Here is an 18289-nt window from a genome sequence, read left to right on the forward strand (position 1 = left end):
ATCACGTATTGGAAAGCAAGGTAAACCTGGAAAGTAACATCTTAGAAAGCAGGGTATACAGTGCTATACCTGACTAGGCCTTATGCGTGTTCTGTAGGTCTCCACACTTCTACTGGGCATCCTTTGTCTTGTATAGATGTACTTCATCACATCTGCCCATCTGACATCCCCATGGTCTCTTTAGGTGCAATCAGCAACAGTAGCTGTCCTTTTTTTTATTCCCACCACCCCTTCTTTTTTTTATGTTCACTAATTTGTTACATTTTTTAGATTCCACATGTAAGTGATATCATACAGTGTTTATCTTTCTGTCTGACTTATTTCACTTAGCATAGTAGCCTGCAAGTCCAGCATCCATTCTTTTGAGAGAACTGTGTACTTGAGGCTGAAATTCTTTGAGTCAAGAGTTTTAATTTACTTTCATAAAGTGCCATTCTGTACTTGTTAACAAGTATTACAAAGAAAAGGAACTAAAACCCGAGAGTATCAAAGCAACAAAATGGAAACAATGAAAAAAAATTAACTTTGTACAAAAGGAGTCCAATTTTTTTTGTAGGTCCTATTTTCTTTATACTTAATAATTGTATGTTTCTCTACTGGACCAAATTCATGTTGTTAACATCACACATCACACTTAATTGTTTAATCTTTCATAATACTCTAATAAGGACTTATCCATAGCTGAATATTGAAGATCATTCTCCACTCAGGTCTTATGCTGTGTATTTTATAACTTTCTTTAGTCATCTTTGGATCTTTAAGGATAATGGTCAGGGATGGCATTGATCAATATAATCTTAGGATTGTCTAAAAATCATATTTTTAGTTAATATTGTCCCATTTCATCAGAAGTATAGAGTGCTTTAATTAGCTTATTTTCCTTACCTATAAATTAATTATGTATTAATGAATAGTAAATGGTTATGAAAATCCCTGAACTAAAAAAAAACTTAATTTACTTATCTGAATACCTTTATGAAGCCTTTTTAAAAAAATTCCTCGAGCCCAATAGTTTGTATTTTAAGACAACTAGTCTTCATAGATGCTTTGAGCTGGGGTGACAGAAATGAGTGCTTTTTCTGTTGATTTCTGAGAATATAAGTTTTTTTGAGGTGGGGAATCTAGTTTTGTTCTTGGTCCTCTTGTGCTCAACCTGAGCAGAGAATTGTTTATCTGATAAGCAAAGTTTCTCTTCCCATCATGCTTGGTTTTAGATTGTAGATTCAGGAGGTGGTTGGGGAAAGTGATGCTGGAGCTGGAAGTTTAAGCTGGAGATTTAGGGGCTACCACCATGACAGTTCTGAAGTTGGTTAGGTTCTGGAACATGTTGCAGTCCATTTCCACAGTGAGCCTTTGGCATCCCACCTTCATTGGCACGAACTTGAGTTGGGTGCGCAAAGTGTTTCTGGGCTGCACCGAATTCACTCTGAAATAGAAGAAAAGAAAAGTCCTAGTTCTGTCTCAGGGGCATTCCTTTGCTGGTCCCAGTGACTGTGATCCTTACCTGCTTACAGAGGTGGACCCTGAAGAAATAAACATGTAAGTACCCAGCTGTTAAAACAGAGGAGGTTTGAAGGGGGTGGAAGGCAGGAGCCTCCATGGTGAGCAGCTGTATGGTTGAGAAACATCCTATTCTAAGGGCTTCCAGGTTGCATCTGTCGTTTCATCACCTGTGACTTCAGTCTGGTCTCATTCTTGGTAATAGTAGGCTTGTGAAACTATGGTTTTAGAAGCCTCATTGCTAACTGCAGTGGGTGTAGTGGGCATACTGAGATGTCAGGATGCCAGCAGGTGGTGTTTGGAGCCCTCTCGGCACCTTTCTTGTCTACCTGTGGACGTTATGGTGACTGAGCAAATGGTGCAGATTTCTTTTGAGAAGCTTTGCCTTATAGTTTATCTGGGCGACCACAGAAGTCTGGTTAAATGCTGGCAGTCCTTCTCTCAACTTATGACCAAGAGTGACTGAGTTTCTTGAGGCTGAGGTGGTAGCTCAACAACCACACAACCTGTCAGGGACCTCGGGCTTGGAACAGGCATCGTGAACTCTAAACTGTATGTGTGTGTTTAGTGGAGGATGCTGTGGACCTCACGAGAGAAGGAGCAATGATTAACTAAGATACTTGCAACATCTAAAGCCAACAAGGTGCTAATAACCTACATTATACAGGGTTTGTGTGTATGAATATATGTGTGTATATATATACCCACAGGTCAACAAGGAAAAAAGGAACAGCAAAAAAAAAAGTGGGCCGTGTTAAGGAACTATACAGAGGAGGAAATGGAAAAGGCTGATAAACATGAAGAGTTGCAAATTAAAACAATGATGAGATATTATTTTATTCCTGTTAGACTGGATTAAAAGAGAAAATGGTATTGCCAAGAGTGGAGGGATGGTAGGAATACAGAAGCTGTCAAGTACTGCTGGACGGAACTGCAGCCATTCTACAAACCAATCTGATAGCATGTGGTCAAACCAGGTCTTATCCTATGTCTCAGCAACTCCATTCCTGTGTATTTACCCCCCACACATGAATTTTCAAGCAGGTATATAAGGGAATATGTGTATTTATGAGAGTTGGAGGCACTGTGGAGTGGTGTGGTAGGAAGCAGGGGCATATGTGATGGAGTAATTTGTAGCAGAAACAAGGGACTTGACATGTGGATGAGTGAAAAACAGTTCTGAGTGAAATGAATTAGACATAGCATTTATATAGTTTAAAAATACAGGCTCATGAAGCAACAGTACACATTTTACACATACTAAGACAAGGATATGAAGAGTGGTGGTGGGAATAGGAGTAAAAGGAAATGTGTAAATAAAATTCTGTATTGTGTTGTCACTGGTAGAATGCAGCTCTTCCCTTTGATGTTCCCTAACCCCCTCACCTGTGTTCATCAGTAATACCCAGGCCCTCTCTGCATGACCAGGGCCTCAAGCAGCGTGAGGTGCCCAAAGGGCACAGAGCCTCCCTCTGTCCTGTACCCCTGTAAACGTTGGTGGCCCCAGGGAGAGAGAGGCTCTGATCTTTTAGTTCAGCTCTGGCAGGTATCTGCTCTGTCTTCATGGACACAGCAAACAGAGTGTCATCTTGGGTTCCTGCCATTCTTTACCATTTGAGCCACCAGGGAAGGCCAGGTTCCTGCCTTTCTGACAGGTTGAGATACTTCTGTGGGATGAGAAGTTTGTGGTCTCTTACCTGTAGCTCTTCTCTCTATGAACGAGCCCCTTTCCGAAGATGGAGATCACACAGTCTTCCAAGGGAACATCGAGGGGGTTATGGATGCTGACCAAGGCCATCAGGGGCTGATGTTGCTCTGCTGTCTCTGGCATCTGTGGGGGATCCCAAGAGCATGGAGCTGTAGTCACTCCTTCCCTTCCTGGCTACCCTCCCTGAACCCTTTCTTGGTTATTCTCCTATCTCTACCATCCTCACCTAAACTCAACTGCTGACTTCCCTAGCCCTCTACTTGGTCTTCTGTATTTTCTCTCACCCTTGATCCATCACTGATGACACTGATGCTGCCTTTCCTTTACTTGGAAACCTTGGAAGGTTTCCCATTGTCTTAGAATTCAGCTTTGGTTGGCCTTCAGAGCCCTTCACAATCTAACCCCAATCTATCCCAGGCTCATCTGTTCTACCCCTGACTATACCTTAACCGCTGTGGGCAATTTCCCAGCCCCAGCACAGCCCTCAGGCTCCCTTCCTTTGAGCCTCTCTACTCAGTCTTCCATCTGCAATGGCCTTCTCCCTCCTCTGCACTGAAAGCTTACCTATTGTTCAAAGCCTGACACAAATGCCACCTCCTCCATGAAGCTTTCCCAAACCCCCAGCCGGAAATAGGCCTCTTTACTTCACTTGTGCCAGAGTGACTTTGTTCCTCTGAAATCTCTGACATAGAAGACCACACGTTGTGACACTCTTGCCCAACTGTAACCCCTTCCAGGGCAGAGACCAAGTCACATTCATTTTGGCCTGGGTACACATGTGGAAAGAGGACTGGACTAAGAGCCCCAAGCCTCTTAAGACAGCCCATTTTTATGATTTGTAGGCAGGATACTTTCCTCATCTGAATAATGGGAAGAGTTCACCTCCCAGGGCTGTTGTTATTAAAAGAAGTAAAATGTGAAAATACATTGGTATTGTATAAAGTGCTAAATGACCATAGGCTATTATTATCTTTGTGAGTTTGGAAGCAGCCACTGAGAAGACTCCCAATTTTAGAAACCTTTACTTAAAGTGGAAAGATTTAAATCTTAGTATCATATATAAGAAATCATCTCTTTCAAGAGAAGGAGCTGTCAACCCAGCATTTCCTGATAGTTTCTTCAGCACGGTCACCTGCTCTGAAGCTTGAGGGGCTCTGTTCTTTGTGAAACGGTGACCTGAAGAGCAGCAAACAGTGATTTGGGGAAGGACTGGTGCCTACCTCTATGGCAAGGTGTGGTCTGCGAATGGCGATGTCTTGCTGGGCAAAGCAGGGAAGGCTGGAGTGCGTTGCCATGGCAGTGAGTCTGAGGAAGCTATTCTCTGGCAGGCTTTGTTCAAAATTGGAGTTGAACAGGTAGGTAGAGATTTTCTTAGCTGAAACACGTAACAGGTGGAGTCAGTGCCCGGGAGTGAGTGCATGTGCCCCAGAGACAAGCAGTGGTTTCACACATGACTCCCAAGAGTCAGGGCCTCACTGAAGCCAGAAAGATGCCTTATTCCTCAGAGCAATTTCAGAACGAACTCACTCAAGAACCCACCCAAAAGGACTTCCCTGGTGGTCCAGTGGTTAGGACTCTGTGGTCTCAAGGCAGGGGTCCAGGTTCAACCCCCAGTCAGGAAAACAGTTCCCCCATTCCACAACCAAGAGCCCGAATGCTGCAACTAAGACCAGGGGCAGCAAAAAAACAAACAAAAAAAACCCACCCAAGACCAACATCACCATCATGAGCACAACACATTTGGTAGACCACCTCCACAGGGCTCTGGAAAGGGCCCTGTGAACTACAAGTGGAGCCTCAATCTCCTTGTCTAGTAATACCACCTAGGTGGGATGGCTTCTGGTTCATGAGACAGTTGTTAAGTGCTGGCCTCAGACCTGCCATGCCATCATGGCTGAATATATGCTTGCTTGGTTCTCTCCCCTTCCCTGCTTCTGTTCTTTTCCGTTTGCAGAGAAAATGAAGCCACCCTTCGTTCCTCACCACTGCCTCCAGGGTGAGGCCCCCTCTGTGCCCAGATCCTGTCTTCTGCTTTTTAAATCAGTGTTCCATCCCAACCTCATTGCTGCTTAGCTGTGTAACTGTGGGCAATTTATTTAACTTTCTGTGTCTTGGTCTCCTCATCTTTTGCGGGGATGATAATGGTTCCTGCCTCATAAGGTCATTATGAGGATAAGTGAGATAATGCATACAGAACACTTAGCATCATGTTTGCCAAAAATAAGTGCTCAATAAATGTGAGCTATAATTATTCTAGTTGTGTCTCATTTCCTCAAAGGTTGCACCATCGGTTATAACCCATCTCTCCTGAGGCTTCGTCTTTTTCTCCCTATGAATTCTTCTTCAGCATATAAGCAGAAGAGGGAGCAGAACCTCCCTCTCCCACGTTTCCCTGTCTGCCACCCAGCCTCTTTTCTTTTTCCATCCATTCTTCCTGAAAGGACTGCCTACCTTGTCTCACCTCCTCAGCTCTCAGTCAGTTTAAGCCCCAAGAACCTATTGCTTCTCCATCAGACCTCTCTGTCAGTAGAGGCTTTCCAGCCTTGACCTCTCACAGCCTCTCCGCTGGCCATGCTGGGCTCCCCCTTCTTCTCTTTGACTTAGTCTCTCACTCTGCTGTCTCCCTGTCTGGTGTCTACATGCTGGTGCTGCCTGGGTTTCCTCCTCGCCCTCTCATTTTCTCTCAGTCCTTCTCCACTCTCCCCTGCGCCCATCCAGGACTTTATCTAGAATACCAGGTTTAGGTTTCCAGCTGCCTACTGCCCATCACAGCTCAGATGTCTTCTGGGATTTCAAACCCAACATGCAACAAACAGAACACATCATCTTTCTCCCCAAACCTGTTCTTTCCCATTGGCCCTACTTTAGAGGCTCACCCAAACTGGAAGCACCATCTAGGCACATACACAAGTCCAATCTAGCCCACTTCTATAATATGACTTCATTTGAAAAGTTCTGCTAGTTTACTTTGTCCTTCAATTTTTTCAAAACCTTCCAACTTCTAATCTGTGGTTGTTGGATACACATTAGATACACCTTGGAATCATATGGGAAGCTTTAAAAATTCCCAATGCCAAGCCACACCCCAAGTCAATTATAACAGACTCTGACCGAGAGACCTAGGAATCAGTATATTTGAAGTTCTCCAGGTGATTCAACATACAGACAAGGTTGAGATACATGACTCTAATATGACCCCTTCCATTCCATTCTACCAAAAGTTCTTTTTCAAAAATGAATTTCTAATCCCATTGACTCCTCTGGTTAAAACCTTTTACCAGCTCCCCATTGCCCAGAGAATAAAACCCAAACTCTTGAGCTGCATCTACAAGCCACTTCAAGATCTGGCCCAGTCTGGTTCTCACACAACTCCCCCACTCCACTCCTCCCACTCTTGGAAAGGGAACAGAGTAGAAAGACTGGAGACGGGGGGACCAGTCAGGAGGTTGCTGCAATCATGTAAACAAGCTCTATTCCACTGATTCTCTTGCCTGCACATTGGAGTCACCCAAGGACTTAACAATATTTTTGATGTTTGGGTCAAATTTCTGACTTAATTGGTCTGGGGTGCAGGCTGATCATCAAACTTCCCCCAGGTGGTTCTTACGTGCAGCAAAGTTGGAGAACAGCTGCTCTGCTGCTGCTGCTGCTAAGTCACTTCAGTCGTGTCCGACTCTGTGCGACCCCATAGACAGCAGCCCACCAGGCTCCCCCATCCCTGGGATTCTCCAGGCAAGAACACTGGAGTGGGTTGCCATTGCCTTCTCCAATGCATGAAAGTGAAAAGTGAAAGTGAAAAGTGAAAGTGAAGTCGCTCAGTCGTGTCCGACTCCTAGCGACCCCATGGACTGCAGCCGACCAGGCCCCTCCATCCATGGGATTTTCCGGGCAAGAGTACTGGAGTGGGTTGCCATTGCCTTCTCCGAACAGCTGCTCTAGTCCAGGGAATTTCAACTCTAGAATAACACAGGGAGCTCTGAAAAAATTCCAGTGCCTGGATCCGGCTCCAGATCAATTACATAAGAATCTTAAGGAGGAGGAAGAACCTGGGCCTATGTCCCTTCTGCCTGGAAAGCCCACGACTCACTTCTCTGACACTGCCTTACTCATCCTTCAAGACCCAGGGCAGCCTGATTTACCTGGGGGCAGCCTGCTCCTGCCTGGGAGAGATTCTAATTCACAATTGTACTGCATTTACCTCGTCAAACACTTCTTACACTGCTCCATAGTCTGTTTATTCAAACGACTACAATCAGAATTGTGGGTTTTGTTTTTCCTGTGTGAAGCTCAGTAAATATGTATTGAATGAAAGAGAGAGAGAGAGGGAGGGAGGGAGGGAGGGGGGGAGGGGGGGGAGGGAGGGAGGGAGGGGGGGAGGGAGCGGGCACATCAGGAACTAGAAACCATGTCATCGAATCTGCAGGGGTTGCTGTATGGCTGCTGCCTGCTCAGAGTGGAAGCCGGGCGTGTAGAGTGTTGGGAAGGAATCACAGATAGTTACCTGAGTTGGCACTGAGTATAAGGACAAAATTCTTCCTCCAGAGCTTGGCAGCAAGGACACCATTGTAGTACATTGCCTGCAGCCCAATTGCCAGCTGCACTTCCTTCTCCTGGTCAGTGGGGTTTAACAAGATCACAGAGATCTCTACGTTCTTTCCCAGGGCTAGGGAACTCGGTGCTTTCAAAAAGAGATGTAGAGGATCATCAGTCTCACAACGAGGAGGATAGATGCCATCATTCTTGTGTTTCATTCTGTATTTCTGGACTTTCTCCAGCACCATTTTTTCTTGAGAAGATCCTGAAGAATGAAATAAACAAAGCAGGCCTCTTACCCAGCAGGTATAGACCCTTCTAATAAAAGCTCAGGATTAAGGTTCATTGACCCACTACTGCTCAAATTTGCCAAGGCCACAAGAGCCTTGCAAACCTCTTGCACCACATGTAGCTAAAAAAAAAAGGTTTGTGTTAGACAAACTCACCACAGATACAGTGTGTCTCTTCCAAGTCACTCAGGGGTCAAGTTCTTCAAGTACTATGACTTTGCCCCTTGAATGGTGGGAGAGCTAGTTTTTGTACAAGTTGCAGGAACTTGTATTTTCCTAAGTGAAGGAGTTTGGACTTATTCCAAGGGAAATGGAGGGCATGGTATATTCTGGAGCAGGAATATTCTGTAACATAAATATATTTGTGTCCTGGGAAGCTCATTCTTGAAACTGTAAGTTAGAGATGGAATAATGATGGGGAGACTGGAGGCAGGGGTCCAATTAGGAGGCTACTATAATACTGTAGAAAAGAGATGATGAGGCCCTGGGTGACCTGCAGGCATTGGGGAAGGAGATGAGGAGATGGGTGTGAGGGTACCATGGGAGGCTCAAGAACAGGGCAGGCTTTCTTGCTTGGACAAATGGGTGGACAGCGCAGCAGTGCGCTCTAATAACTAATATGGAGGGGAATACACTGGGAGGTTGGGGAGTGTTGGAGGACAGCAGGAAAGAGAGAGTATTTCCTGGCAGCTGGGCTTGTTTTTTGTTTTGTCTTTGGCCATGCCACATGTGACATGTGGGATTTTAGCTTCCCAACCAGGGATTAACCCCCTGCAGTAGAAGTGCAGAGTCTTAACCACTGGACCACCAGGGAAATCACCTGGGCTTGGTATTAAGTATTCTGTTCTACAGCAGTGGTTCTCAGCTGGGGACAATTTTGCCCCCAGGGGACATCTGGAAATGTCAGGAGACATTTCTGGTTGTCACAACTGGCGGTGGTGGTTGAGGAGGGGCTGGCATCTAGAGGATAGAGACCAGGAAGGCTTCTGAATGTCCCAGGTTGCACAGCCTCCCAGATAGCAAAGATATCTGGTCCAAAATGTGAGTAAAGTCAAAGAGGGTTGAGAAGTCCTGTTTCATGCGATGGGGAACGGACTGCATGTCTCCCTGGCCTGCATGTGTCTGGCCCATTACTTTCTCTCTGTTGCTGTTTGGGGCCCTCCTCTGCCCGGTGCGTGCATGCTAAATTGCTTCAGTAGCATCAAATTCTTTGCAACCCCACAGACTGTAGCCACTCAGTCTATCCATGGGATTTTTCTGGGCAAGAAAATGAGTGTGTTGCCATTTCCTACTCCAAGGGATCTTCCTGACCCAGGGATAGAACTGGCATCTCCTGCATTGGTGGGCAGATTCTTTACCTCTGAGCCACCCAGGAGGCCCCCCACTGCCTGATACCTTCAGGATACTTGTAGTTCTGTGTGATGTCCTCATGGCGGTCACAGTCCACATTCTTGGTGCTGATATTATTGCCAAAATACTTGGTGTTGCTGTCAGTCAACTCCAGTGTCCCATCCTCACCGCACTTCCAGACCACACATGAGGCATTTATTGAGGCAAAAATGTCTGATGCTGCAGGGGTCAGCCACACTATCCCCTCCTTGACGGCTCTGACTGGGACCAGATCACAGGCCTCCAGGACTGAGGGAGAGAAATGTCAATGAGTGAGAGGAATCATACCCAGACCTTGGCTTTGGTCAGAGCAGCAAAACCTCTGTTCCCATCCTAATGCCCTATTGCCCCTCCACTGGAATCAAGGTCAGAGGTGGGCACTAGGCAGGGTTTCTGAGAGGGCACAGCTGAGGGGAAGCTCACTTTTAGTGACATAACTTTTTGGTCATGGTCTATGGCAGGTGCTCTCTTGGACAAGACCTCAGAGTTACAGAGTACATGGGAGTTCCTAAGCCAGCTTGACCACAGACATGACAAGAGGAGGTTACCTTTGTTGAACACTTCCTATGTACTGGGCTCTGTGACTGTTCTGTTCCTGCGGGGCCTTGGGCCAGCATCCCACCACTCACTATCAGTCCTGCCACCACTTCTGTTTTAGGGGCTGCAGACCTGCTATGGACCACCTGCTGCCCATTTCCTCTCCAAGGGACTCCTTGTACTCTTGCAGCTCTGGGAACCTGGTGGTCCTAGGCCCACCCCAGGCTTTACCTTCACCTCCTTTAAGAGCACTTGGGTATAGAATCTGCCATCCGTCATAAACCTCAAGCAGATCAGGCCGGGCCATCCAGCACTCGGTGGAAGTCTGGAAGATCCTGAAGCAAAGGGAACAATACAAGTGGGGGGCAAAAGTCCTGAAGCAGTCCTAGAGATGACAGAGCTGCGACTAAGTGGATGGGAGGATGCTGTGTAAGAGTGGTTCCAACACTCCCAGGAAGGGGCGTGCATCTCACATTCACCCTGACCTTCAGAATCCTGCCTTTCGGAGTCCTGAAGGCCTATTCAAAGCAGGGCTACTTGGGCTGGGAGGTTCCCATGGACGACAGCCTGCGGGTTTGGAGCCCTGTCAGGTCTAGGACTTCATCCACCCCCTTTGGGCTTCTCACCAGGCTCTGCCTCTGTTGTCTTCTCCATTCTGAAGCCCCTCCTCGTTGTAGTACTCGTTTACCAGCAGGTCCCCGCCCGTGCCCTGGGCTGAGGTGAACGTGGTAACAACTCGGGCAGGGATTCCCAGGCCTCGCAGCACTGCATGGAAGTGGGCAGAGGGTCAGGGCACCAGAGGGGGCTGGGATGCGGGGATGGGGCCTATGGCTAGCATTCTCTGTGTCTCCTCTGGACACTAGGCACGTTCATGGTCTTAAATGCCGGTGACATTGTGGAAAGAGAAGGGGCACAGGAATTGACACCCGCCCGACCTACGCTATATGAAGGCCAAGTAATGAGAAGCAGACAAGTTACACAGCGGGTGGAGTACACAGCAGCGGGAGGCTTCAACAGAGCGCTGGGACTGGCTTTTCTGGGGCAGAGGCAGGGAGGAGCTTTGGGGAGTTTGGGAGCAGAGCTCACCAGATGGGCCCAACTTTGCTGAATCTGGGAAAAGGAGCAGAAGCTGGTTGGGAGGAGTGGCTGGGGAAAAGCCATCTTAGCCAGATGGTGCATGGGAAGCAATCACAGGTGTGGTGGAGGTGGGGGAATGCTGCGGAGTTGGAGGCAGTGGCTGCTTTTGGAGATGTCATGGGGCAGCGGGTACTGGGCAACCCAAGAAGCAAGGCAGACACTCTGTGTGGTAGCCAAGGTGACTTGCCTGGGTGTGGCAGGCAAGTCTGCTCTGTACCTGTGCAAGCAACAGCTGCCAACACCCAGGCCTGACCCTCGTACACAGGCCTCCCATGACCAGTGACCCACTGTCGCAGGATGGGCGCACTGCCCCGGCGCTTGTTCAGCAAGGCCCTTTCCTCTGTAGTCTGGATCTTCGCAGTGGGCAGGACAGACTTCTCCTTAAGAATGTGCAGCTGTTTGGGGGAAACGTGTGGATGTTTATGGGGGTGGGTAGGGAGGGCTCGGGTTTCTCAGGTGGCGCTAGTGGTAAAGATCCTGCCTGCCAATGCAGGAGATGAAAGAGACATGTGTTCAATCCCTGGGTGGGGAAGATCCCCTAGAGGAGGGCATGGAAACCCACTCCAGTATTCTTGCCTGGGGAATCCCACAGACAGAGGAGCTTGGTGGGCTACAGTCCATAGGGTCACAAAGAGCCGGACACGACTGAAGTGACTTAGCATGCCCGTAGCGAGGGCTCATTACAGCTCTCCAGGCATGGTGAACAGATCACTTGTATGGAAATCACCTGGAACTTGTTAAACCTGTATGTTCCTGGGCCCCACCCTCATCCACTGGGATCGTGTCTGGGAACTCTCCTTTTTAACAAGTCCTTCAGAAGCGGGGGTTCATGAGCCATGAAAGTGTTAGTTGCTCCGTCGTATCCGATTCTTGTGACCCCCTGGACTGTAGCCCACTAGGCTCCTTTGTCCATGGGATTCTCCAGGCAAGAATACCGAAGTGGGTTGTCATTCCCTTCTCCAGGGGATCTTCCTGACCCAGGGGTTGAAACCTGGATTGAACTCAGGTCTCCCGCATTGCAGGTGGATTCTGTCCGTGTGAGCCACCAGGGAAGCCCATAGTGGCAAATGAAACTCAGGACACGAGAGCAGCAGGAGGGCTCCCCCTCGCTGGAGGCTTTCACTGTTCCTTGGTCTGCCTGGCCCTGATTCTTCGAGTGTTTGCACCTGGGACCTTGAGGCCCACGTTTCCTCCTCCTCGCAGGCTAGCCCTGTCCCTCACCACCTCCTCAGAGGAAAGGACTGAGCCACATGAGGAAATAGAGAGCACATTACTCCTGTGAGAGAACTTTTTAAGGAATGGCACCTCACTCCAGTACTCTTGCCTGGAAAATCCCATGGATGGAAGAGCCTGGTAGGCTGCAGTCCATGGGGTCGCTAAGAGTCGGACACGACTAAGCGACTTCACTTTCACTTTTCACTTTCATGCATTGGAGAAGGAAATGGCGACCCACTTCAGTGTTCTTGCCTAGAGAATCCCAGGGACCGTGGAGCCTGATGGGCTGCCGTCATGGGGTCACACAGAGTCGGACACGACTGAAGCGACTAAGCAGCAGCAGTAGCAGGAAAGGACCAAGCCACCTTCATTGGAATAATTTAGAAATGAAAACAAGTTCCTTTGACTGCCTTATCACCAACCCATGGGTAAGATGGAACTGACCCCCTTCTTCCCAGGGACCTAAGCTCCCTGTCAGGGCTGAGGGTGAGGAGGCAGGGAGAGGGAGGTCTCAAGGAAACCCAGGTCAGTTTTAGTCCTCGCTGGCTTATGACCTGAAGGAGGACACCTTCCTGTCATTTCTCTCCCCGCTGGATGCTACTGTCTGCCCCTCCTCACTCAGATCCTTCTCCAGGGACTGTCCCCTGCACTCTGGGAAGAGGGGACCATTCGTGAGTAAAAAACTTCTGGGACCCTACACGGGGGCAGCTCTGGCAGAGGACTGCTGTCTCATCTCCTCCCCCTCCCCACCCCGTCCTCACTCACCAAGGCGCCCAAGACTCGGGCCACATGCACGGGGTTGCCCCACTTCTCCACCTGATTGTCCACGGTCAGTAAGCTCAAGCCAAGGTCGATGACATCCTCCTCGAGCTGTAAGGACCACACAGGGCCACGCATGATGGAGGGTGTGCAGTCAGCCACTCCTCCCCCAAGTCAACCCCATCCCCTTGTCCTTCTCCTTGACTCAGGCTCCACTCCTTCCTGCCGTGTTCCTGAAGAAGTTCTCGCTTTTCCCTCTGCCCCAGGGCCCGGCACCTCAGCCTTTTGTCTCTTCTGTTGTCTGACTGCTGATAGTGTGGGCTTTTGAGCACCAGGGCTCTGTCGAGTCCTTTCATTTCTACAGTTTTTCACGTAATTTGCTCCCACAGCTCCTAACAGGGCTGTCCCTGTGTGGGGGTGGATAAAATGGCAGCTTCTGCTCTGGAGGAGCAGAAGTGAGGAGTGAGGGAGACATGCGGCCACTTAGGCTACAGATCTCAGCAATGTGGCTGGGGCTCTAGAAGAGATGCCAACCCAGGGAGCACAGTGGAGAGTCACTCTGCCCCTGGGGGCTGGGAAAACTTTCAGAGGGCCTTAAAAGATGGGCAGGCATTTTCCAGGTGGTAAGTGAGGGAAGGTATTCCCGGCAGAGGGAACATTCAGCCTGCACAATCGAGGGATGACCAGGAGCTGAAGCATGGAGTTGGAGGGGGGCGGGTGCTCTTGGGGAAAGGGAAGCAGTGGCCTGGCTGTGAAGAGTCTTATGTGTCAAGCCAGGGGATCTGGTTTCTATCCTGTAGATGGTGAGGATTTAACAGAGGCTTCATCTGCATGGTCTTTAGGAAGATAACTCTGGTGGTTGAGGAGGATGGTCTAGTGTGGCCCTGAGGGGACCGAGGTACCACGTGGCTGAACTTGCATGAAGAAATGGCCTCATGACCAGAGGCTTTGGATTGGCCCAATCTGTTTGACTTGAGCACTGAAAATTATGGGGTGATCACTGTCTCCCCACCTTCCCTGGAGGGCCCCGTACCTGGCCAAAGTCCCAGGGCTCGGCCTGGATGCAGTCAGCCGTGCCCAGGAAGATGAGGCCATTTTGGTTCAGCAAGTACTCCTTGCGCTGAGCTTCATTCCCCAGGAACACAGCATCCTCTGGAGAGAAGCAGGCAGGGATGAGGGACTGTAGGATGCTAGGTGTGCCGTCCATCTCCAGGCCTTTGCCCTCCCTGCCTGGGTGAGATTCTGCTGCAGGCCTTCCCTTCAGCTCCAGGCCTGGTAGAGACTGTGAAGGAAGCCCCTCTTTTCATCCCATACTGGGACCAGGCCTCCTCTCTGGTGAGAGTGGGGAAGGGGATGAGAGTCCCTGGGTCAGCCACAGTGGCTTTCATGGCCAGCCAGCAGACAGGAATAAGCCAACCTTAAAAGGCCTACTGGTTCCCAAAGAAACCTGCTCCTGAACCAAGAGCATTTGGCAACAGGCCAGGGGGCTTCCCAGGGGGGCTGCTATGTCTCTCCCACAAGTTCAACCAGAAAAAAAAGTGTTTCAGAAAAACCAAACAGGTTGACAGATGTGAGCAGAAGGGAAGACAAGTAGGGTTGGAGGGAGAATGGGGCTGTGTGTGTGAGGGAACAGTGGGAGCCACCCAGCGTGTCCAAGGGGGTCTAGAACTCCTATGGGCTCTTCCTGCTGCCTCTCCTAGTATCTTCATTGAAGGGTTGCCTGGGAGTCATGAAGTGGGTGGGGGTTTTAAGGAGGCCATCGCCTACTCTAGGAAGCTGGGAGCAGCTGGCAGACCTACTCTGTTTTTCGGGTGTCTCTCTCTGCCTGTTGTTGGGGGTGAAGTAGGGGCTGGTTGGACTGGTTCCTGGAGCCTAGAATGAGAAGAGGATTTCCAAACCATCCTCCAAGCCATCAAACTAGGATGAGGGTACTCAAGGTAACAGAACACTGGGATATTAGATATCAGGAAGCCCTGAAAAACCTTGGACAGAAAATCACAGAATCATGTGCCCAAGGAGTCCTGGGCCCCTGCCCCTTCATCCTGAGTACTATCTGTGAAGTCAGCTGGACATCATCTCTTTGGAAATTGCTTCAAAGCGAGGAGTTTGGCCCCGGGCTCTGCAGGCTTTGGGAAGTACATTATCAGAGCATAGGTATCACCCTTCTTCTTAGCTTGGGTGCATCCCCTCCCCTCTTTATAAAGCTTCCTGCTTATGAATAGGACTTTGATTTTCACTATAGGGCGTAAAATTTCCTTTTGAATCCAGAAGGGCCCCATCTTCAAGTATGGTAAGATGAGACTGAGTCCCAGAAAATCTCTGAAAATCTCTAACTCACCTCCCAGATGGGCAGTGCCAATACTTCACCCCTGGCCAGACAGACACCTCACCCCATAGAGAGGCCTTCCCTCACCGGTCCCAACAAGCCAGGTATGGAGACAGGAATCCTGGCATAGAGTCAAGACTGTGAGCTCCCTCTGAACCAAGGCCTGTTCTGGAACTGTATTTCTGCATCTATGCTCAGGTTGTCAGGGCCTAGCTCTGGGTGTGCGCTCAGTCAATGAGGCAGGTACAGTAAAGCCTCAGTTTTGGAGGGAAATGGCTTGGGGGTCTTTCTGGCAGTATGTGGACAGCCATGGGCCCTCGCTCAGCTGAAGGGGCCTTGAATCCACACTCACCCACATGGGGCAAGGCACCTCAGTGGACACTAGTTCTCCTCCATTGTTCCACCTGCCAACCCCCTTGGAGCAGGAATGAAGGGCCTGGATTGAGGACAGACAGGGCTATCTGAAGGAGGGGGCCACCCAAGGACTCCAGGCTGGGCAAGTGAAGTGGAGACAGGGAGTTACTGGGACTCAGGTGCTGTATAGGAAGGCCATCAAGCCCTGGGATTCAGGCGCTTCAGGGGAGATTTCTTCTACTTCCCCTTGTTCCCAGCCCTGCCTCATAAGGAGGCCCCCCTTTGGGCTGGCAGTGAACTCGTGAAAGGAAAAGGCTTGTCTGGGGGTAGCAAGGATGGGCAAACAGGAAGAAACTGTTTTCCTCTCAATAACTGTTCAGGCAGCCCAAAGGATTAAGGTGGGGTGTGGCGGATTCAAAAAGGAAGACTCAGTCTTCAGAATGGGAAAGAAGAGGAGATGTTCTCTTGGTTTTCATTTGGGGCACGTCAACCACGTCTGACGACTTTTCTAGATTAAATAGTCCTGACAGCTAGGGCTGAGCTTTGCCAGAGGTGGCCACCGGCTGGGCCTCAGGAGGCTGCCTGACCCCAGGAAAGTCCATCCAGAGGCTGCTGAGCTAGGGAGACTGGTTGCTAATTTGCTGCTCTAGGCAGGTATTTGGATGGGTCATGATGGAGAGAGAGAGTCTATAGTAAGGACAGAACTAACAAATAGAAAGAAGCAAGAAGGAAGATTTACAGTGAAGTTAAACTGAAGCTTTGGGTCCCTCACCAGCACAGAACCCCACTTCAAGTCAGGGGGGACCTAAGCAATTCAAAATTCTATGTTCTTTTTCTTAAAGAGGATCCCCCAAATTAATTAAAAACTCAGGTCCCGCAAAACCTGGATTCACCATGCAGACAGACTATGGAAGCCAAGGGAGGGATCAGAGAAACCTGTCCTGCAGGCCCCCTCTTATCCTGAAGTCCTTTCCGGCTCTCGGCCCCTATCCTGCTATCACAGAGGGGAGTTCTTCTAGGGTCACCTCAGTGAGTCTCAGCTCCTGTGACTAAGTAGCCTGAGCCAGGACTAGACTAGCCTCTGCTCTCAGTGAGAAGCTCTGGGCTTCTTCCATCAGGTGACACCAAGTCAGGACCCAGGGTCTGAGAGGCTGTTCATCCAGGGAGCAGTTTCCACAGTGGCTAAGTACCTGTGCTGTTCTAGAGGGAGCTGTCCCGTGGGGCCCCAGCTCCAAGGCCCTGAATCTTGTGCAGCCCAGGCTGACCCAGGTCCAACTCACCTCGATTCCAGGGGTTAAAGAGCAGTGTGAACTGGCCCAGGCATTGTTTCCTGCCCGAGATCTGCAGCAGGAGTGAGTAGTGGCCAATGATAGCATCTGCAGGTGTGGTCACAGAGATAGTCCAGGACTGGTCATCTCTCTCCTCCACCATTGCACTCCACCACTTCCGGTCCCCCAGACTGGAAACTGAGAACGTGGCTTGGGTCCCATTGGCCTTGGAAGGCTGCTTTCCTGCAGTCACACAGAGATGAGTTGGTCATTTGGACCCCTTGGCCACAACTCAGAGTAACAAAAGGAAGTATCACAAAACTGAAGTAAGTGAAAATTAGATTTGGAGGAGAATGAAAGCCACCCATCAAGGAGTGGGGGTCAGAAAAGGGTGAGGGGAGAGCACAGGTCTTTAGCACCCATGAACACCTAGAAAAGGCTCATAGTGTATAACATGGGTGTCTTATCTCCTTCACTGGACTGATGTGAGGTCTTAATGAGATATTGCAAGTAAAGCCCTTGGCTCAAAATCTGACATGTAGTACAGATTCAGCAAGTAGTAGAAATTAAGTGTTATATTTAGCCTAGATTAAATCCCATTCAGGCTTTTCTACAAAACTGATATTATCTATGCAGCAGAAAAACTCCTTAGTGTTAATGCAGCCAAGCAACTTCTGAATCATGATAAATGCTACTTATTATGCATATTATCAGGCTTCCCTGGTAGCTCAGCTGGTGAAGAATCTGCCTGCAATGCAGGATACCCCGATTTGATTCCTGGGTCGGGAAGATCCACTGGAGAAGGGATAGGCTAGCCACTCCAGTATTCTTGGGTGGCTCAGATGGTAAAGAATCTACTTGCAATATGGGAGACCTGGTTTCGATCCCTGAGTTGGGAAGATACCCTGGAGAAGGGAATGGTTACCCACTCCAGTATTCTGGCCTGGAGAATTCCATGGACAGAGGAGCCTGGCGGGCTACAGTCCATAGGGTCACAAAGAGTTAGACACGAATGAGCGACTTTCACTTTCACTTGCTTGCATATTATCTCATCCTCACAGAATTTCTTGAGGCCCAGGTGCAGTGCGAGCCAGTTGCCCCTTGGTTGCCCGAGGTGGGTCTGGAGAAAGAACCCCCTAGTCCTACTGCCAATGGAGTTGAAGTCAGTCCCACTCACCAGTTTGTGCAATGAGGGCTACCTTCTTCAGGGCACGCAGAAATGTGTGCACTGGAGCCTGAAAGTGCAAGCTGATGGTGAAGGGCTGCCCCCGCC

At 49.3% G+C, this 18289-nt stretch overlaps 1 protein-coding gene across 1 annotated transcript; it reads right to left on the reverse strand.

Annotated features, from left to right (window-relative positions):
* Nucleotides 1-4: 4 nt before the first annotated feature.
* EPB42 (erythrocyte membrane protein band 4.2) lies at nucleotides 5-17254 on the reverse strand. Its single transcript, XM_070797381.1, has 11 exons — nucleotides 17029-17254; nucleotides 14102-14220; nucleotides 13075-13179; nucleotides 11312-11489; nucleotides 10584-10722; nucleotides 10189-10292; nucleotides 9427-9669; nucleotides 7710-8006; nucleotides 4429-4583; nucleotides 3198-3331; nucleotides 5-1426 (listed from the first exon to the last, which is right to left on the reverse strand). The coding sequence occupies exons 1-11, from the start codon at nucleotides 17177-17179 to the stop codon at nucleotides 1264-1266; spliced, it is 1788 nt and encodes a 595-aa protein (XP_070653482.1). The 5' UTR covers nucleotides 17180-17254; the 3' UTR covers nucleotides 5-1263.
* Nucleotides 17255-18289: the final 1035 nt, after the last annotated feature.

Source organism: Bos indicus, chromosome 10 (genome assembly GCF_029378745.1).
Source record: "Bos indicus isolate NIAB-ARS_2022 breed Sahiwal x Tharparkar chromosome 10, NIAB-ARS_B.indTharparkar_mat_pri_1.0, whole genome shotgun sequence".
Taxonomy (NCBI): domain Eukaryota; kingdom Metazoa; phylum Chordata; class Mammalia; order Artiodactyla; family Bovidae; genus Bos; species Bos indicus.